At 42.1% G+C, this 20,736-nt stretch overlaps 4 protein-coding genes across 9 annotated transcripts in view; all 4 read right to left on the minus strand.

Annotated features, from left to right (window-relative positions):
* Window positions 1–3,333, minus strand: part of LOC122783785 — a 4,452-nt gene extending 1,119 nt beyond the window's left edge. The window contains exons 1-5 of one of the 4 annotated variants that reach the window (XM_044048621.1): window positions 2,829–3,215; window positions 2,417–2,743; window positions 1,105–1,368; window positions 366–470; window positions 262–287 (exon numbers count right to left, since the gene is read on the minus strand). In XM_044048621.1, the coding sequence (XP_043904556.1) occupies window positions 262–287; window positions 366–470; window positions 1,105–1,368; window positions 2,417–2,743; window positions 2,829–2,901 (795 nt within the window). In that variant the 5' untranslated portion in view covers window positions 2,902–3,215. Of the gene's footprint in view, window positions 1–261; window positions 471–1,104; window positions 1,369–2,416; window positions 2,744–2,828 lie in introns of all 4 variants that reach the window. The other 3 variants (XM_044048623.1, XM_044048620.1, XM_044048622.1) reach the window with 3 other exon arrangements.
* Window positions 3,334–5,093: 1,760 nt separating this feature from the next.
* On the minus strand, window positions 5,094–10,774 carry LOC122783908. 3 transcript variants are annotated; one of them, XM_044048872.1, is made up of 8 exons: window positions 9,964–10,774; window positions 7,986–8,288; window positions 7,660–7,908; window positions 7,047–7,136; window positions 6,834–6,967; window positions 6,203–6,262; window positions 5,638–5,706; window positions 5,094–5,228 (listed from the first exon to the last, which is right to left on the minus strand). In XM_044048872.1, the coding sequence occupies exons 1-8, from the start codon at window positions 10,022–10,024 to the stop codon at window positions 5,145–5,147; spliced, it is 1,050 nt and encodes a 349-aa protein (XP_043904807.1). In that variant the 5' UTR covers window positions 10,025–10,774; the 3' UTR covers window positions 5,094–5,144. The 3 variants fall into 3 exon arrangements, with proteins under 3 accessions (XP_043904807.1, XP_043904806.1, XP_043904805.1); XM_044048871.1 differs by having other exon boundaries at window positions 6,203–6,259; window positions 7,986–8,291; XM_044048870.1 differs by having other exon boundaries at window positions 7,986–8,291.
* A 74-nt stretch (window positions 10,775–10,848) lies between these two features.
* Window positions 10,849–14,024, minus strand: LOC122783906 (cytochrome P450 2K4-like). Its single transcript, XM_044048868.1, has 9 exons — window positions 13,557–14,024; window positions 13,305–13,467; window positions 13,065–13,214; window positions 12,814–12,974; window positions 12,537–12,713; window positions 11,719–11,860; window positions 11,457–11,641; window positions 11,193–11,334; window positions 10,849–11,095 (listed from the first exon to the last, which is right to left on the minus strand). Exons 1-9 carry the CDS (start codon window positions 13,911–13,913, stop codon window positions 10,911–10,913), a joined length of 1,662 nt encoding a protein of 553 aa, XP_043904803.1. The 5' UTR covers window positions 13,914–14,024; the 3' UTR covers window positions 10,849–10,910.
* Window positions 14,025–14,973: 949 nt separating this feature from the next.
* On the minus strand, window positions 14,974–19,219 carry LOC122783907 (cytochrome P450 2K4-like). The gene is made up of 9 exons (XM_044048869.1): window positions 18,952–19,219; window positions 18,700–18,862; window positions 18,471–18,620; window positions 18,232–18,392; window positions 17,974–18,150; window positions 16,829–16,970; window positions 16,004–16,188; window positions 15,353–15,494; window positions 14,974–15,259 (listed from the first exon to the last, which is right to left on the minus strand). The coding sequence occupies exons 1-9, from the start codon at window positions 19,159–19,161 to the stop codon at window positions 15,075–15,077; spliced, it is 1,515 nt and encodes a 504-aa protein (XP_043904804.1). The 5' UTR covers window positions 19,162–19,219; the 3' UTR covers window positions 14,974–15,074.
* Window positions 19,220–20,736: the final 1,517 nt, after the last annotated feature.

Genomic DNA, 20,736 nt, shown 5'->3' on the forward strand with positions numbered 1-20,736 from the left:
TTGCCAAGAAGTCGGTAAATATAACACTTTATAATAACTTTATAATAACTTTTCTTCTTCTTCTTTCCGCTTCTGCATTTAGGGGTCGCCACAGCGGATCATCTTCCTGATAGATAGCGTTTTTCTAAAAAATAACACTAGAAAAAAAACAACTAGACTCAAGGGGGGGGGGGATGTCCAATAGTGCATTCTGGGAAATTAGATACTGACTGTACAAATATCTGATGACTAAAACTGCAAAAAAAATAATAATCAGCTCACGGTGTTGTCCGTCTGTGTTCTGTGTCCTGAAAAGACAAAAAAAATAAAAACAATAATAAATACGGTGAAGAAAAGAACTTTGCGTCGCCAGTACACGATCTTGCCTTTGCGTCTTCTCCACGCGACGAGCGCTCCAACAGTCGCCAAGATCACTGCTGAACCCACAGCCGCGACGATGACGTAGATCCACCGATGAGTAGAACCTGAAACTACAAAAAAGAAATGAAAAGAAAACGTACACAATTGTGTTTTATTCTGAATGGCGATTTTTGGCTTCTCTTGATAACGTGCAAAGCAAATCAAGAGCTCCTTAAACAGCCCCAAAGAAATAGCTTGTTAGCCTGTCTCCAAACATCTATCCACCATCTTCACTTTTATGATGACAACAGCCGGAGAAGAGCCGCCATTGGCCGAGGCCTCTAGGGGTGTGCTAGGTTAAGCGGCGGGTGATCACTGGGTTTGCTACCCCCTTACTCTCCCATGTCAGGGCCCATGTCAGTGCCCCGGGTGGCTGGGTAGGTTGAGATAACTGTGTGGGTCGCCCACCACGACGGGCCAGCTCCGGGGCGGCCATAGCGGTAGCTCTGCGCTGGGGCCCGGTACATGGCTCCTGGGAGAGTAACCAATCCCTGCGAATTGTAGGAGCTTCACTGAGATTTCTTATCCCATGCGAATTGGCTATTATTATTAAATTATAATTATCAAATTATTCTTAAAACAACAGGGCACTGTCAGAGGACAGTTGAGAGTCGATAAATGACTACAACATCCCCGTAGAACTGTGCTTTCTCTGAATATGAGCAAATATGCAAATATGTTCATCAGGGAAACAGACGGACGCACCTTTGTTCTCACAGGCCGAGTGAGAGTTGAAGGTGCACAGCAGCAGCTCCATGCCGCTACCGTCTGTCACTCTGCACCGAAACGACTCCTCGTACTTTTGACCGGAGCGAGGAGTCCTGAACGCCACAGTGGCTGAGCAGTCACGTGACGTCGCCGCGTCGTGCACTGCTCCGTCGCTCAGCCACTCCACCCTGTGTCCGCATCGCCCGTATCTCAACACAGAGCAGGTCAACGTCGTCGTGTCCCCGCCTTTTTCACCATGAACTGGTGGAGAAATAAAACACACAGCGAGAGTTAATGCTCGGACTGAAAAATACTCACCAATAATAATGGACTGATAAATACTCACCGATAATAATGGACAGATAAAATACTCACTGATAATAATGGACTGATAAATACTCACTGATAATAATGGACAGATAAATACTCACTGATAATAATGGACAGATAAAATACTCACTGATAATAATGGACTGATAAATATTCACTGATAATAATGGACTGATAAATACTCACTGATAATAATGGACAGATAAAATACTCACTGATAATAATGGACTGATAAATACTCACTGATAATAATGGACTGATAAATACTCACTGATAATAATGGACAGATAAAATACTCACTGATAATAATGGACTGATAAAATACTCACTGATAATGGACTGATAAATACTCACTAATAATAATGGACAGATAAAATACTCACTGATAATAATGGACTGATAAATACTCACTGATAATAATGGACAGATAAAATACTCACCGATAATAATGGACTGATAAATACTCACCGATAACAATGGACTGATAAATACTCACCGATAATAATGGACAGATAATATACTCACTGATAATAATGGACAGATAAAATACTCACTGATAATGGACTGATAAATACTCACCGATAATAATGAACAGATAAATACTCACTGATAATAATGGACTGATAAATACCACTGATAATAATGGACAGATAAAATACTCACTGATAATAATGGACAGATAAAATACTCACTGATAATAATGGACTGATAAATACTCACTGATAATAATGGACTGATAAATACTCACTGATAATAATGGACTGATAAATACTCACTGATAATAATGGACTGATACAATACTCACTGATAATAATGGACTGATACAATACTCACTGATAATATTGGACAGATAAAATACTCACTGATAATAATGGACTGATACAATACTCACTGATAATAATGGACTGATACAATACTCACTGATAATAATGAACAGATAAAATACTCACTGATAATAATGGACTGATACAATACTCACTGATAATAATGGAGAGATAAACCAGAGAGCTTTGAAATGTGTCTCCCGACTCGCCGTAGTGTCTGCAGGTGTACTGACCAGCGTCCTTCACTCTAACCGCTTTAATACCCAGAGAAAGGTCCTTCGTGAGGCTCAGTCTGTCTGCTTTGGACTCGTCTTTTTCATCGTCCTCCCTGGTGCTCATCAGCTGCACAGTTTGTGACGATGGTGTGTCACTGAAAAGCCAAACAGTTTCGCCCTCGTCCTGAGGATGAATCCAGCTTTTACAAGGTAAAGTCACGTCCTCTCCTTCTCTGACAATGAAGTGGGAATCCTCCGCTGTAATTCCTGTTGAAATGAGACGAAAAGGAATTATCCTTCAAGAGGTTTTGTGGCTAAAAAAAACATACTGCTCATGTATACATCTACTTACCTCTAAATTGAAGCATGAAAATATACAAAAATAAAGACATTTTGATGCATTTACTCCACTGGAATCCGACCATGGCACGCTGCCGTTAGTTTCTGTCTTGTTTTCACTGAACTTCCCCTTGTTACTTCCTTACGATGATGATCATATTTGCCAATCGTAATGTGGCTCTGCTGAGAAATAAAAAGCAGCGTGCTCTTCCTTTAGACATGAGCTCACAGGTATCTGTGGCGTTCAACATGAGAAACCTGAAGGTTACATTTTAGATTTAACAGCATCCAAAGTTTGACTGTGTTTCTTCTCACACAGTAAGTGCGACGTCAGCCCCTTAAATAAAGCTTTTTACTGACGCTTCATCATTGTGTAACCTCCTGTGAAAGGAAGTGGTGATGAGAACAGGCATCAGGCATCAGTCACATCACACACACACACACATGCAGGTTTATGCAGCTATTCTTCTCAGGACTCTGCTCTGACTTTAATTCATTTGTCCAGACTAAACCTTAACCTTAACCACAATTCAAAACTTAGTCCTAAACCACGACTGGTCCTGACAAGATCAGTGTTTATGACAGATAAATGGTCCTAAAGAGACTTTTTCTAAATGTAACCATTATTATTTCGAGCAACTCTGTTGCAAGAACCCTATTGTAATTGTAAGGATTATTCTTCCTCTTCTTCTTCTTCTTCTTCCTCTTCACCAAAGTAAATCGCGTTTTAGAGGCCCTGAACAAATTACGTTTATTAGTGTTTCGGGGAATGTGCGTTAAAAAATGAAAGTGGGCAAATAACTGCTCCACCCCCTAAAACTTGTGGGCCTGAGGAGCACGTTTAATGTACATGCAAGAAACTTGGTACACGCGTTCCTTAGGTCGAGACGGTCAAAAAAGTCAATACAAAAAATGCACAATTTTGGTAATAACTTTTACAGAGTTCATCGTATCAAACTCAAAATTGGTGAAAACATTCAAAACACATGGTAAATGATGCGTGCTTAATATGACAACAAATCGTTCAACGGTGTTGCCATGGCAACACTGCAAAAGATTTGCACGGCGACATGGGCACACAGAGACTCGCAAGCCCTTGAGCTCGAACCCGTTCGGTACTAGTTATTATTGTTCCTCATTATTATAAAGATTATATTCTATGAAATAATGTTTTATATTCTAATTATTAATTCCTGCTTGATATGTGGATTTTGAATTCCTTTATACTGGTTTTCTGAAAAAAAAAAACTACCTTAACTTGCTTCCCTCCATCTTCTCCTTACCCCAACCTTCACCTCTTTACCTAAACTTAACCATACCCTCCCCAACTCACTATATCCTCTCATCTTGCTTCCCTTCCCTTCCCCTCTATCCTAACCCTAACCTTCACCTCCCCCATCTTTCGAGCATCTCATCATTTACTTGACTTGATTTTGAAGTCCCTGTAATGTGAATAATTCTTAAACCGGAAGGCTATTCTAACAACGGAGGAGTGTTAGGAAACGACATGTTAAAATCACGGCTCCAGTCAGCAGGGGGCACTGCTGAGGAGGGTCTTTAACACTCACACACAAACAAAAAAAGACATTCCCAGAGTGTCTGACATATCATTTTAGTGTAATTTAAGCATTCCCAAGAGGTGACCTGAAAAATGTCCCCCATTATTGTGGAGGTCCTGAGCGACCAAGTCCATCGCAAAAAAGAACGAAGCTACCCACAATCCTTTGCACTCCGGTATTTTTAAATTGTTGAGGCACAGTGGCGCTGGCAGAGTGACTATGTAAGCAAAACAGGTAAATGCAAGTATGACTCATATTCAGCCAGAAAGACTTCATTGGCTTTACTTTGTTTGTTAGCAGACAAAGCTAGTTAGCATAAACAAGAGCTAATAAGCCATAATCTGCATGCATCAAAAGAACAAGTTATTAAAAGGTTTTTACTTCTTTTATTTAAGCATGTGAGAATGATCAGTGAATACATGGAAAAGTCCAAATATGCTTATGTTCTACGGTATCTGTATCTCAGTGTGACTAACACTGCCAAAGTATACACTGCATATATATGTATATATGTGTGTACATATGTACAAGTAAAAATGGAAATGCATAAACTGCCTTGCTCTCGACTGAGCTGTATTTACTTTTTTTTTAATGTCAAGTCAAAGTCAACTTTAGCCGCTTGTACAGGACACACACTGTAGTAAAACAGCGTTTCTCTCCGCCCCTACGGCGAGGACAGATATATATATATATATAAAGTAAACATGTAAGAAATAAAAATAACCTTAAATAGAAGCATAAAAATAGTAAATAACTTAAAAATAAATGAGTTAACGTCGCACGTTCACGGTGCTGTATGTCACTGCAGCACCTTCCTCCTCCTCATCATCATCATCAGCAGCCTTTACTTGAACCTGAGAGGAAAACAACAGAAAATTACAGTGAATTACCATTATCAATGTTATCATTATGAAAATGACGATAGCAAAGTTCCGCCCCCCTACGCTAATTTAGACAAAAAAGTACAGGAGTCTTATAGAACATTACACTTTTTTTTTCCAATTTGCAAAGTCTTAGCAATGTTTAATCATAAATCATAACTTTTTTTCTCATTTTCATAAACTACATTAACACACCTGAGCAAAAAGTACTTAAAATCTTAAATCCGTCAGAGTTTATACCAGCTTCAGGTTTCACACAAGGGTCCACACAAAGCGACGCCCACCTGGTGCCCAAAGCGGTGCTGCATCACGGTGCCCAGAGTGGGCACCGTGATGCCCACACTGGGCAAAGACAAAACAGACAAACGTCCAAGAATCTTACCCCGGCTTTACCGTTGCTTCTCTTGATGTAGCTGACAGAGGCGTAGGAAACTCCCTCCTCAGGATCAGCCTACACAGTGATGATGATGATGATGATGATGACACAATGACATCTTTGCACTCATGACTAGTTGCTTTCACTTCCTTCCCATTTTTCCCAGATGCAAATTGAGCTCAACAGTGACTGAGATTGTCATACTGCTCTGTGTGTGTGCGTGTGTGTGTAGGTGTGTGTGTGTGTGTACGGTTATTACTAATGTTGTGGGGACCTAAAACTGTTTACACAGTCACATTGTGGGGACTTGTCTTCCTTGTGGGGACAAAAATCAAATCCCAACAACGTAAATGACTACATTTTAAGGTGAAGATATGTTTTATGGTTAGGTTGAGGTTAGGGTTAGGGTAAGGGTAAGGTTAGGGTCAGGGTTAGGATTAGGACAGTAGTAATTGTGGTTAAGGTTAGAGTAAGTCTCCAGGAAATGAATGTAAGTCAATGCAATGTCCCCTCAAGTCATGAATGTCCAACGCGTGTGTGTGTGTGTGTGTGTGTGTGTGTGTGATCTCACCATGTCGTGACTTGTGTTTGGACTGGACTGAGTCTCCGTAGGTTTTAATCTCTGTCCCTGCTGGACAAAAGACACACACATAAAAAAACAGTTATGTGTTGTAACTATTTCTTGGCCAGTGTGGGCTCAGCAGCATCCTGTTAAAGGTTTGCATGCGCTGTGAAGTAGCCTGAGATTCGCTCTCAGTGAAAACGTGAAACGAGAACATTTTTAGCAAATCAACAAAAGTTCACATCTTTATCTCACCGTCAGACAGACTTTTCCAACAGGAAACTGAAGTTTGTAAACCACTCACTCTCCCACACCAAAGTCCATTGAGAAAATCAACATTTTACAACATTCAGGACGCAGGAGCTGCTGGTCACTGCTGCCTCGTGTGGTCAGTGTGCGTCACTGAGGTAAATCTGAACAAAGAGTTTCAAACACAGAATTCAAACTTGCTGATGGAGGCAGCAGTGGATCCACAACTCATGTGTGCTGTGATGTAAAGTCACTGATTTTCTCTATGGACTTTGGTGTGGGAGAGTGAGAAGCTTCCAAAAGGCCGTCAAAACAAATGTATGTTTTTTTAATGTGGGTTTGCTGTGTACATTCTTAACAGCTTATAGTTTTATGACAAAAAAAAACTTACAGCGTTTCCATTGGTCTGTGTCTTGCCTTCATTTCTCTTCCACCTGACAGCTGCCATAACAGCCAGTAAGAGTGAAGCCCCGCCCACAGCCACACCAGCCCCGCCCACAGCCACACCAATGTACCACCACAAACCTGAAGAGAGAAAGAAATAGTATTTAGACACAAAGTTCAGAGACATTTTTAATTAAAAAAGAGACACTTTATCACTCACTAGTTTGTGGTGTTTGACCAGACATCGGTACATTGGTGTTTGAGCTGCTGATGATCTCAGCTGTTGGAGTTGGAGTTGGTGGGTACTCAACTGGACATAAAAAAAAAGTATGACGCCATCACAGACAAGTAATAAAAACACATGGAAACTGAAGTTTGTACAGCACTCCCTGCACCAAAGTCCATAGAGAAAATCAGTGATTTTAACATCACAGCACACAGGAGCTGTTTGATAGTCTGCCACCTCCAAAATAACACATTTGAATTTACGGATGGAGGCGGCAGTGGATCAACAACTCCTCTGTGCTGTGATGTAAAATTGGTGATTTCCTCTATGGGGTTCACCCTTAAACTTCTGATTCATGTCACTTGTATTCAAGTGACTGAACAAGTTCATTATTCTTATACTTATTCTTATTCTTATTCTTATTATTATCATTATTAATAATAATAATTATACAGTTACACACCAAACAAAAATTCTAGTTTGTTTTTATGCTAACTTCCTGTGACGCCTCGAGCGTCTGACTCAAAGTCTCGGTTCTTGAGGGGGAGGAGCCTCAAAACACGTGCGGTTGACTCCGATACAGACACAGAGCTCAGCGTGTTCTCACCTGAGGACGAAGAGCTGAAGGTGAACGTCTGCACGTCTCCACTGTAACCGTTCGTCACTTCACAGATGAAGGACTCCCGATAGTTTGGGTTCCGCTCGAGATAAGAGGTAGAAAATGTGGTGGAACATTCCTCCTGCGATCCCCTCGTGTTTGTACCATTCACGGGCCGGCAGTTCACTGTGGGGTTTAACTCATGACTTGACACAGAGCAGGACAAGATCACCTTATCCTCGTCCTTTTGTTCAGTCACTGGTGAAGAAGAGCAGAATGAACAAAATAAGAACCATTTATTATGCTTATCTAAAAAGACACTCGTAAATACTCACATTTGACAGCAGACAGATAAACCAGAGCATCAATGGGTGGTGTGATCCGCTGACAGTCGTAGCGACCCCTGTCTGCAGTTGTGACTTTCTTTATAACCAGAGAACAGTGCTCTGTGACACTCAGTCTGTGCGACTGATCTTCCCGAAGCTTCCCATTTTCCACCAGATCAAATGTTGCTATCCCAGGACGAGTATGAACCCAGTTAATGCTGCCACATTTATCCCGAGTGAGCTTCATATTTCCACACGGCAACGTAGCTTCATCTCCCTCCTTAATAATCAAGATCAGTGGTCCAAAGGTCTCTACTTTGAAATAAAAAAAGGAAAGGACATGAAAATAAACAAGAATATGCCAACATCTGGATCTGCAGCAAACATTTACAGATATTAGCACATTACATACAGTAATCCTGATCCTTATTTACCACGTTCCCTGTGTTGTTTCTTGAGAAATCCCCAGGATCATTGTATGTTTGTGCTAAAACCACTTTGTGGGAGCTCAAGCAAACCCTGATCTGGCTCGTGTTATGAACCCACCGCGTTGCATTGACACCAGCACACCAAAACAAACAGGGCTGAGCAGCCAGGCTGTGTCCTCAGACCCTGTCCACCTCAAGCAGGTAATGCTGTGTCCATCGCGCCGCGGGATCATTTTGTAAATTTTGTGACACGATTGACGCGGCGGGTACAAGTCGCCGTATTTTAAACAGAAGTAATGGCTGTTTCTTTTTCACCCATCACACAACCTGACGAGTTCCACCGTTTAACTTGAACCGAAGTTCCCGAAGTATCGCTGGAAGAGGCCACTCCCAAATTTAACGGTGAAAGTCGGCCAAGTTGTGTCCGGCTCCGTATGGTGTGTTTCTTCTCTGCAGAAGTTTCCACAAGAGATAAAGTGTCGTACATCTCAGAGTGTTTCCCCCGAGCAGAGTCTGGCCTCTGGCAAGTGCGTGACGTCATCTGGAGAATCTCGACGCTGATTGGCCATCGCATTGTAGTGTCAGCGTGATGTTTTGCAAAAGATGAACAATTTCAACTCGAGAGTCAGACATGACAACTTACCACAAACACCAATCAGCTCCACTGAGGCTGAGTGCCAAATTTGTCATGTGACAAGTTTATATACAAAGTCAAGGCATAAGGCACATATTCGCCATCGACGTCGCGTCTGTCGCACACATTGCGTCTTTTCAAGCACTGCTCTTGTCATGACTTCTGCAAACTCTGCAGAATTCCCCGCCTTAATTCTACAGATTTTCAAAATTCAAATTTAAACACCAACGCCCACCTCCTTGTTCCTTCTCCTGGTGAGGGATGTGAACTGCATGGCTTGACTGAATATTGATATGACCTGTGTCACCGAGTACAAAAAGAGAACACCCAAATGCAGGATGTCAAAGTGACTAAAAAGATTCTTAAATAACACAAACACATGTAGGACGGGCAAAACAAAAAACTAGAAACATCCAAGACCTGGAGCAAAAACTCAGAAGTGTGACCAAGGAAACAACATGGCTGCTGGACAAAACTGAGCAAAGTAAAGTGATTCGCATTAGGAAATAAAACCTGATAATGAAAAACTACAAAATAAAACAGGAAACAAGGAACAGAAAACCAGAGAAACCAAAAAACCCAAGGTAAAGAGCTGACCCCTACTTCACCCTCCCACCAAATTTCTGCATAATCCTGCTGAGAAACTAACTAACTAACTAACTAACTAACTAACTAACTACACCCCACCACAGGGAAAAGAGTACCCTTAAATTCAGTCAAGCTTAATTCTTAAATCTGCCCTGAAAATTGAACGGATTCTTCCTTGACCCAATCCTCCCACAAAGTTTCATGAAGTACTTTTTTCCTTTAATCCTGCAAACTATCAAACCAACACACACACACACACACACAGCTCAGCTGAGTTTGGCAAAAACTACTCTGCCTTATCCTTTGATGCTAAAAAAAGGTGTGGTTAATATTTGACCTGTAAAGTGAAGCTCCAGTGTCAGAAAGAACAAGGTCTTAATCCACTTGATTTCCCTCATCGTGCCTCTGTTTTCCTCTCAGGAGCTCTGACTGTGGTTCTGTGCAATAGAGAAATATAAACTCTCCGTAGAAGAGGAAGTGTAAGACTTCCTCTTCTACTGCATTTTGAGCTTCTTTGTCAATAGCTGAAAGTTTGTAGATGGCGTTCATTCGCGTTCCCTTCACACATTTGCATTGGATCGGAATGTTTGCTGCTTATTTTTGCCATTGGATTATTAATCAGCAACGAAATCAAAATCAGTCGAGTGAGAAGTGGTGGAAAATGAAGTGAGAGCAGAGAATCGTAGATGAGAGGAAGCTGTGGTTCAGTGTGGAAATACAGGACACTGGTGTGTTTTTTCCCCAGATGAGGCAAAGAAAATCAGATACTCAGACTCGACTGATGACCAAACGCTTTACCTCTACAAACACAGAATTCAAGGTTCTTCTGCTGGACGTTTGATCTTCACTGAATTTACTGCTGGACCATGATTTACTGTGCTAGTAAAATGTTGTAGCGAATACAGTGAGGTCAAGGTTACGGCCATTGTAGCACGTAGCATAAAGCCACGTCTAACTTTTATAAACACAGACATGCTGCATACCCACAGAAAGGTCAGAAAACCCGCCCGAAAGCTCATAAGAAAAGATTCTTACGATGACCAAACACCAATTAGGGTTAACCCTAACACAGTTAAAACAGCAATCGATCAAACCAGCAGGTGTAGGAAACACTGTACCAGCGTAAACATTGATGAATGCCACTGGAGAAACAGCAGAACAACCAAGATTCACTGATCTGTTCACTAGAACTTTGAATGAAGAACCTGGAGCACTTAGGCAGTAGAGCTCAGGGTCAGTTTTATTTTTTATGTTCTCCTATCACGAGTCAATGCAGTAGCATTTTCAAAGGGGGACAGCACACAGTTTATGTGGTGACGGGTTGAGGGTTATTCCCCCGCGTGGAGTCAGATCCAGATCGTCCTTGGAGACTCCAGGAGCAGGAGAGAAACGGAAGCGTTGCATGAGGGTGGAGAAGAAGAGGAAGAGCTCCATCCTGGCCAGACTCTCTCCAAGACAAATCCTAAGACCTGTTGACACAGACGGCGATTGAGAAACATCCACGTCACGTGTGTGAATATGTGAACATAAAGAACATAGAGTGAGAAGTTTCCCCATCACACCAACCTGCAGAAAAAGGCATGAAGGCATCTCGCTTGACAAATCTCCCATCTTTGTCCAGGAAGTGGGCGGGATGAAAGGAGCGAGGTTTCTCCCATTCATCCTCATCGTACAGGACAGACATCAACAGAGGAAACACTGTGGTTCCCTGTGCACAATGTTGAATCTTTTCCTCATATTTTTATTTGGAATCCAATTTTTAGTACAATGGGAATTTCAAAAACCATACATGAAAAGACACCAATAATTCAACAGTTTGTCCGGTCTGACCTTCTCAATGAAGAAACCCTGGAAGGTGACGTCTTGGCTCGTCCTGTGAGGCAGTGCCATGGGGGCGATGTTGGCCACTCTCTGTACCTCATGGATGACGGCGTCAACAAAGGGCAGGTTCTTCCTGTCTTCAACCTGCACCTGACGAGTTCCTATCGCCTTGCTCAGCTCCTCCTGGACCTGGTCTGTTGGGAGAGAAGATCTCGCTGCTTGAAATTCTTGCCACTGGTGTGAAAGCTGTGAATGTGTTCAAGTTCCTCACCTTGTATCTCTGGATACTTGGCCATCAGCAGGAGGCCCCACCTTAGTGTTGTTGATGTTGTGTCAGTGCCAGCACCGAAGAGATGAATGACCGTGGTCAGAAGGTTTTTATCACTGTAGTGACAGTTGGTCACTCCAGATTCCTGCACATATGGAAAATTAAATTAACACATTGGATGTGTTAATTTAATTTAAGAGTTGACTTCTTGTTTAAAAAGCTGTTTTTGATGCACTTGGTTAATTTATAGACCTTTAAATGTATTCACATTCACACTTCCCCACCAGGTTAAAAACACCAAAAGGGCTAGGGTATCCCTGAGCAAGGTACCAAATCCCCATTTTTCCCTGGGGTGCTGTTCAGTGGATGCCCGCTAATCCTAATTCTACAAAGGTTTCTAGAGGATTGGTTTAAATGCAGAGAAGGAATTTCCCCTGCGGGATTGATAAAGGTCATGTGTCCATGTAATGAACTCGGGGCCCTCGAGGTACTGGAACTCAGGAGCTATTTGTTTGTTTTTTAAAGACAATCTGTACAGCTAATAAACTATGATTGATTAGCTGGAACAGGACATTCAAAGTTTACCACAAACAATGACTTTCACATCTCATAAGTGACCGGATTATCAGGCTAAAAGTCACGCAGTGTGAGCCAGCCTGAAGAGTCCAGAAGAAGGGGAAGAAGTTCAGCTCTCTTTCTGGTCTTTCAAGACTTGATTCACATTATGGTATATTAGGGTTACCTACCAAATCCTTAATTTGAAGTGCTGAAATAATAACAATTAAAAAATAAGACATTTGAAAAAAGAACGTTTTGCCGACCTCCAGATTTTGCTTTCGGACCAGAAAGGCGTCCACGAACCCTCTGCACATCTGTGGGTTGAGGGTCTCTTTCAGACGTCTAAACAGTTTTTGGTTCTGCGCAGCGTTAGCATCAGCAGCATCTCTGAATACTTTGTTATTGAACAGTTTACGGCACCATGGGAAGATGTTGTAGAGCTGTTATCAAACCACATCAAATGGAAAAAAACAAAACAACGTCTTCATCAGTGGAACAGGGTGGTCAAAGTCTGAGATTAATAAATGCAATAAATGATACCTGCATTGATGTGGAGCCTGCAGTTTCAAGGTTTTTGTGTGTTCGTTCCACCAGTGATGTAAACTCTGGATCATCATATTCAAATCTACTGCCATAGACCATGGAGCAGATGATATTAGAGACGGCACAGTTCACTGGTACAGTCGTATCAAAAGCCTCACCTGCAACAAAAGTCAACAAATTAAATATACATACGTTTGAGGATTTTTGTTTAAAAATCTGTTTTTAGTGCACTTGGTTAAATCACAGACCTTTAAATTTCTTAAACACTTCTATGAGGTAGTCACATTCCTCAGTGACCTTGTCCTCACAAGCCTTCCTGCCCATTCCAAAATCTCTCAGGTTCATCAAAGCAAAGCGCCTCATTTCTCTCCATGAATCTCCGTTGGACCATAAAACCCCTGAAATCAGTGTTAGAATCTATGATCACACACTTTGTGTGTTTGGACCCTAATAGTTTTGTTAGTAGAAAAGCTCTGTGTTCTTCTTACCATGCCCATCCGCTAGCTCCTTAAATATTTGCGGAGGGTCTCTTTCGCCAAACTCGTCAGCCTTGTTGACAAGAGCCTCTTTCACAGCCTTGTATCCTGCCAGAACCACCACCTTCTTGGATCCAAGGTAGACGGTGAACACTGGTCCATATTTCTTGGAAAGCTGAAGGTAAAGGAGTAATGTCATGAGAGATGGAAGCAGACAACACCACAAACTACCCTATGGGAGACTTATTCCAGCCACATCCTCACCTCCAGGAAGGAATTGTAGGGTCTTTTAAGGTCCAGCTGCAGTAGGTTTCCAAGCAGGGGAAGTGGTTTGGGTCCTGGAGGTTCTTTGCTCTTCCCATCTGAGCTGAAGCTCCAGGTTGAAATAAAATAGACAAGCAGCAGCACCAGCAGAGCCCCCAACAGTGAGCCAGAGCTGAGGGACGACTGGAACAAAACCTGTAATATCCCCATCGTCTGAATACAATCTGCGTCCCTGTCCCTGAGTGTGGTTTGTTTTTCTGAGCTTTGACATAACGACAGAAGCCTTTTGTAGCTGCCAGAGAGGAACAAGTCAACCCACCACAGGAGGGAGGAGAGAATGGCAAAGTTCACCTGCATACATAAGTTAACTCAATTATATCCTCTACTGTGGGTCACTTATTTGCCTTGTTATTGCCTTTTCTTTTATACAATACATTACATACATATACAATACACTATATATACAGTATATATGTTTGTATATGTATATATATATACTTTTTTTTTCAGGTTTATCTCAGAAGAGGAAGAATACATATATACTTGATGACAGTTCAGATATTCATCTCCCATAGATACAAAGCAACCATAGATAATCAAGCATGTCAGCAAATTAAACTTCTCTATAAACGTCTTTATCGTCGTCTTTAGACGTCATAAGAGAGTCCGACTCAAAGGCAGCCGAAACTGCCAATGATTTAGAGAACACCATTTTGGCCAACCTTTGAAACAAGACAAAGTACAGCACATGTGTCTGGTGGCTGTGGAGCAAATGGCAAATCTTGAGGATTCACAATGGGGTTTTAGATTGTTATGGGTGAGTTTGCCACCAGTTGCCACTTGGTCACGTTCTTCATCTTCATTGAATTTATTGGCCAAACTGTTTCATGCTGGTATGACGTCACACGTAAATCAGATCAGGGTTTTTCATTCCAAACTGTACCTTCGTGACCTGACAGAGACACAGTTCAACCACCTTTTATTAAAGCATCGACATGTTAGAAAAAAGTTGAAAAACTAGCTGTAAGTTAATTGACTACCAACCATCACAATGTACCAATGTGGGCCAGCCCATGGTAATCCCAATAGGTTAAGGGCTGGGGTATCTATGAGCATACCTCTTCAAAGACTTCACGTGCTGGTCCCAAGCCTGGATAAGCTGAAAGAGCAGATGTTCCATTGTGGCGACCCCTAGTGATGTAGAACACCCCCCAAAAACCACTTACATACTTGGTGGCCCCTCCTAACTTCTATTCTAGTGACCCATTTCTGAAATAAAGCAATGCTGAGTTAATCAATGGGTCAATTTCTGACCAAAATACTCAGACTCGACTACAATCACACCATGAACTCCAGTATCGTAACTCCTTCACAGGCTATTGTACATTACAGCAAGTTACTCTTTAGGGTCAGGGTATGATGTAGCTATTCCATTTTATTTTGCAGAAATCTTTTGAAGTAAAGGTACGTTACATACCTGAAAAATTTCTACTGTCTACTGTTAGTGAAGCAGGTTTTTCAAAGGGGGACAACACACAGTTTATGTGGTGACGGGCTGAGGGTGAATCCCACGCGTGGAGTCAGATCCAGATCGTCCTCGGAGACGCCGGGAGCAGGAGAGAAACGGAAGCGCTGCAGGAAGGTGGAGAAGAAGAGGAAGAGCTCCATCCTGGCCAGACTTTCTCCAAGACAAACCCTACGACCTGTTGACATGGACAGCGGTTGAGAAACATTCACGTCACATGTGTAAATGTGTGAACCTGTTGAAGGTGTGAAAAGTGCCTGATGACGCAAACCTGCAGAAAAAGGCATGAAAGCATCTCGCTTGACAAATTTTCCATCTTTGTCCAGGAAGTGGGCGGGATGAAAGGAGCGAGGTTTCTCCCATTCATCCTCATCGTACAGGACAGACGTCAACAGAGGAAACACTGTGGTTCCCTGTGCACAAGAAAGGAATTAAAAGGCTTAAAACAAGATAAGATTATATGTCGAGACGGATGGAGACAGCAACATTGAGCTTGTACAGCGAGGTTGGAGTGTGATTTAAAACATAAATAAGCGCCTACAAACGTTTCAGAAAAGACCTTTCTACTGCCCAAAGAAATCTGTTTTTCAGCAGCCTCCAGTGTAGGTGATACAAAGTTGTTCCTGCCTTATATTTTAGCATGTCATATAGTCAAGTTGGAGTAGCTGAAAAAAGAAGAGGTCAGTCAACCAAAGTTATACAATGTTAAAACTTGAAATGTGAAATGTTAATTAGTGTTATTGTATGCTCATATTTTTTTTTTATTTTTAACATAACATGTTAAAATGTGGACAAACCAATGAGACACAAAATTGGATGTCAGTTTTTAGTACAATTTTTGGGTATTTCAGAAAAACAACAACAAATTCACTAACTCAAGTGTGAAAAGACAATAATATTTCAATAGTCTTTCCAGTCTGACCTTCTCAATGAAGAAACCTTCCAGGGTGACGTCTTGGCTCGTCCTGTGAGGCAGTGCCATGGGGACGATGCTGGCCAGTCTCTGTACCTCATGGATGACGGCGTCGACAAAAGGCAGGTTCTTCCTGTCTTCAACCTGCACCGGACGAGTTCCTATCGTCCGGCTCAGCTCCTCCTGGACCTGATCTGTTTGTAGAATAGAAGTTGCTGCTTGGGCCCAATTCCATTTCTCATCTCTACCTCTGCCACTTGCCATCATTAGACCCTTCTGCAGCAAAGTGGAGACACAATGTCTTCATTGCTTAGAACTCTAGTGGACTGATATATGGTATGTGTTGGAGACTGCAAACATGATAAATTGATTCATTTCCTCAGCCACGGAGATTATGTTTTCATCATTTTTTTTGATGGATAGATCTGAATTTGTGATGGGTAGGTTGTTTGGCATGTGTATGCAGCATCAGATACTTTACCTTCAGACCACGTTCAGATGTGTATATCTTAGTGACATCAACAGAGCAAACTATCAAATTGATGCCAGTAAACATATCTCCATTTACCAAAATTGTGGTAAATAGAATACTTCACTTCAAACTCCACTGTCCCAGTGTGGTTTATTTGTCCGCATCGCTGGGCCACACAAATTGCAACATATTGCGAAATACATAACTGTAGATCCTTGGGGGGGGGGGCACAAGCTTGGTGTAGTGGTTAGCACTCTTGGCTAATCCTTTCCCTCCACGTCCAAAAGAAAGACTCATGTGAATGCTTAAAATAAAGGGGTGACATGGGAACTTGTTGTGAAAGCTGCGTCCAAGTTCCTCACCTTGTATCTTTGGATACTTGGCCATCAGCAGGAAACCCCACCTCAGTGTTGTTGCTGTTGTGTCAGTGCCAGCGGCGAAGAGATTCATGACGGTAAACAGGAGGTTCTTCTCGTGGAAGTGACTGTTGGTGACTCCAGATTCCTGCACACGAGGACAAATCACAACAATCAATCAAACACATGAGATAGGTCGCTTTATTTTGAATCAATCATTTTATGTTATCTTGAATTGTACTTTTCACAAGGGAGGACGTACTGACCAACAATAACGATCATGGTCATGTGATCATGTGATGCAATCCTGGCCTTTAGAGCACCGGAATTACGAAGCTTTTAAGCGCTTTGTTAAAATTGTCAGAGAAAGATTATTTTTGTTTTTACAAGGTACAATGGCCTTGACCTTCAAAGACAGCATGAGCCCTCCAAACAGCCACAGAAGTGTTTATAGTAGGTGTGATATGCACATAGGTATGCTCCTGACGACATACAAAGATGAAGATAAGCAAGTCTGTCGACAAAGCTCCTCCCCAAGAACTCAGACGATCAACCAAAGATCAGTATTCTAGTCAAGACCACACTAACAGGACGAAAACTAGAATGAGCTCAAGACCAAAACTATTAAGGACTGAGACCACGGTGGGGCATATACACCATATATACAGTGGACAGTGGACAAGTCTCGGTCTTAACCTGGTCTCTGCCTGCCTTTGTCCTGATCTTAGTACAGGTCTGGTCAACTGCAACACGACAGATCTACCACAATTCCATGACAACGTCATCATGATGAACCATTTGATTTTGAATGCACCATCCACAGCATCAAACATGTCACTCTCTTATGTTTCTATGGTAACCCAGTCTGGACAAACCAAATCAAAAATGGTCTCTACAGAGGACACTTCATAGTTTTGTATTTCATACTCATACCCACATCTCAATGAACATTAATGACTGTCCTGTTGAGGCCAGAGTTATTCTTTTGTAAAGGGTCAATCTGCATAACTCATCAGTGATTTGCTCATGTAGTTTGAAAATGGTTCTCTTTCAGATCACATGATCTCCCCCCTAAAGTTTGAAAATGTGAACTTAATACCAAAGAACAAAGTAGTCAATTTGCCAAAAAAAGTAATGGTTTATTTACTGACCTCCAGATTTTGCTTTCGGACCAGAAAAGCGTCCACGAACCCTCTGCACATCTGTGGGTTGAGGGTCTCTTTCAGCTGACTGAACAGCTCTAAGTTCTGCTTCGAGTTGGCATCAACAGATTGGTTGAATTTCTTGCTAAGAAACAGTTTACCTAACCACGGGAACATGTTGTAGAGCTGTTTAAAAAAAGAACTTAACTTAATCAGGTCACTGGAAAAAATAGGTCAGTCGAAGGTTAAAAATACAATAAATGATACCTGCATTGATGGGGAACCTGCAATCTGGACGTTCTGGTTTGTTCGTTCCACCAGTGATGTAAACTCTGGATCATCATATTCAAATCTGCTGCCATAGACCATGGAGCAGATGATATTAGAGACGGCACAGTTCACTGGTACAGTCGTATCAAAAGCCTCACCTGCAACAAAAGGAAACAAATTAAATACACATACTTTTGAGGATTTTTGTTTAAAAATCTGTTTTTAATCCACTTGACCTTTAAATTTCTTAAACACTTCAACGAGGTAGTCACATTCCTCAGTGATCTTGTCCTCACAAACCCTCTTGCCCATTCCAAAGTCTCTCAGGTTCGTCAAAGCAAAGCGCCTCATTTCTCTCCATGAATCTCCGTTGGACCATAAAACCCCTGAAAGGAAGTCTAATGAACACAGTAGGCAAAGGAAGACGATGTAAAAAAGCTCTGTGTTTTGCTTACTACTTCTTACCATGTCCGCCCCCTTGCTCCTTAAATATTTGCGGAGGGTCTCTTTCGCCAAACTCGTCAGCCTTGTTGACAAGAGCCTCTTTCACAGCCTTGTATCCTGCCAGAACCACCACCTTCTTGAATCCAAGGTAGACGGTGAACACTGGTCCATATTTCTTGGAAAGCTGAGGGTAAGGGAGTAATGTCATGAGAGATGGAAGCAGACAACACCACAAACTACCTTACAGGAGTGCCACTCCATCCACATCCTCACCTCCAGGAAGGTATTGAAGGGTCTGTCACGATCCAGCTGCAGCATGTTTCCAAGCAGGGGAAGTGGTTTTGGTCCTGGAGGTACATTGCCCTTCCCGTCTGAGCTGAAGCTCCAGGTAGAAATAAAATAGACGAGCAGCAGCACCAGCAGAGCCCCCAACAGTGAGACAGAGCTGAGGGACGACTGGAACACAGCCTCAAATATCCCCATCGTCCCCGGTTGTGGAGCGTTGACATAACGACAGAAGCCTTTTGTAGCTGGAACAAAACTCAGCCCACTACAGGAGGGAGGAGAGAATGGAAAAGTTCACGCACATACAGTGAATGAGTAAACCTTTGTTTGAGCTGCTATCTTATGGTCACACGTGACGTAATAACACATAGATGTTTAAGTAGGATCATAAAGCGAGAGTAGTTTAGTGTGTGCTGATGTTGCAAGAATAAGTGTTGTAACGCACACACACACACATACAAAGAAAACTTTGCCCCAGTCACTATGGCAAATATTTATCTCATTCTGTTGCAGTGAAAAATGACTATGGGGTGAAAGTTCATGAAACTGTAATAAACTTAAAACTTCATATTGTGAGAATTTGTGTTGAAAGAAATCACTTTTTTTTTTACTCAGTTACATTTTACAGTATATCACAAAAGTGAGTACACCCCTCACATTTCTATAAATGTTTAATTATATCTTTTCATGGGACAACACTGAAGAAATGACACTTTGCTACAATGTTAAGTAGTCTGTGTACAGCTTGTATAACTGTCCATTCAAAATAACTCGACAAACAGCCAATAATGTCTAAACTGCTGGCAACAAAAAAGTGAGTACACAGTGAAAATGTCAAAGTTGGGCTCAATTAGCCATTTTCCCTCCCCGGTGTCATGTGACTCGTTTGTGTTCCAAGGTCTCAGGTGTAAATGGGGAACAGGGTGTGTTAAATTTGGTATTATCGCTCTCATACTCCTCATACTGGTCACTGGAAGTTCAACATGGCACCTCATGGCAAAGAACTCTCTGAGTTGCTCTACATAAGGATGGCCAAGGCTATAAGAAAATTGCCAACACCCTGAAACTGAGCTGAAGCACGGTGGCCAAGACCATACAGTACAACGGTTTAAGAGGGGAGTTTCTACTCAGAACAGGTTGAAAGGGTGGAGGGTCAGTCTGTCAGTGCTCATATTGGTCTGTATGGCTGTCGTCCCTCTTCTAAAGTTGATGCACAAAAAAGCCCGCAAACAGTTTGCAGAAGACAAGCAGACTAAGGACATGGGTTACTGGAACCATGTTCCTGTGGTCTGATGAGACCAAGATCAACTTATTTGGTTCAGATGGTGTCACACGTGTGTGGCGGCAACCAGGTGAGGAATAAAAGACAAGTGTTTCTTGCCTACAGTCAAGCATGGTGGTGGGAGTGTCATGGTCTGGGGCTGCATGAGTGCTGCTGGCACTGGGGAGCTACAGTTCACCGAGGGAACTGTGAACATGTACTGTGAAATACTCAAGCAGAGCATGATCCTCTCTCTTCGGAAACTGGGCTGCAGAGTAGTATTCCAGCATGATAACGACCCCAAGAACACCTCCAAGACGACCACTGCCTTGCTAAAGCCTTGCTAAAGAAGCTGAGGGTAAAGGTGATGGACTGGCCGAGCATGTCTCCACACCTAAACCTAATTTGGAATTTTTCACTTAGGGGTGTACTCAATTTTGTTGCCAGCAGTTTAGACATTATTGGCTGTGTGCTGAGTTATTTTGAATGGACAGCAAATTTTCACTGTTATA

Source organism: Solea senegalensis, linkage group LG17 (genome assembly GCF_019176455.1).
Source record: "Solea senegalensis isolate Sse05_10M linkage group LG17, IFAPA_SoseM_1, whole genome shotgun sequence".
NCBI classification, from domain to species: Eukaryota; Metazoa; Chordata; class Actinopteri; order Pleuronectiformes; family Soleidae; genus Solea; species Solea senegalensis.

What these genes read in the sequence shown, in the direction of transcription:
- LOC122783908 (XM_044048870.1), bottom strand. Translation starts at nt 10,024, where the DNA reads ATGAGGGAAATCAAGTGGATTAAGACCTTGTTCTTTCTGACACTGGAG. An exon ending in CTTCAGCTCTTCGTCCTCAG is followed by an intron (nt 7,137 to 7,659) that starts GTGAGAACACGC and finishes TTTTATGTCCAG; the next exon opens with TTGAGTACCCACCAACTCCA. An exon ending in GAAGCAACGGTAAAGCCGGG is followed by an intron (nt 5,229 to 5,637) that starts GTAAGATTCTTG and finishes TTTTCCTCTCAG; the next exon opens with GTTCAAGTAAAGGCTGCTGA.
- LOC122783907 (XM_044048869.1), bottom strand. Translation starts at nt 19,161, where the DNA reads ATGGGGATATTTGAGGCTGTGTTCCAGTCGTCCCTCAGCTCTGTCTCA. An exon ending in AGTGTTTAAGAAATTTAAAG is followed by an intron (nt 18,393 to 18,470) that starts GTCAAGTGGATT and finishes CTTTTGTTGCAG; the next exon opens with GTGAGGCTTTTGATACGACT. An exon ending in AAGGTTTCTTCATTGAGAAG is followed by an intron (nt 15,495 to 16,003) that starts GTCAGACTGGAA and finishes TCTTGTGCACAG; the next exon opens with GGAACCACAGTGTTTCCTCT.
- LOC122783906 (XM_044048868.1), bottom strand. Translation starts at nt 13,913, where the DNA reads ATGCAGGTGAACTTTGCCATTCTCTCCTCCCTCCTGTGGTGGGTTGAC. An exon ending in AGTGTTTAAGAAATTTAAAG is followed by an intron (nt 12,975 to 13,064) that starts GTCTGTGATTTA and finishes CTTTTGTTGCAG; the next exon opens with GTGAGGCTTTTGATACGACT. An exon ending in AGGGTTTCTTCATTGAGAAG is followed by an intron (nt 11,335 to 11,456) that starts GTCAGACCGGAC and finishes CATTGTGCACAG; the next exon opens with GGAACCACAGTGTTTCCTCT.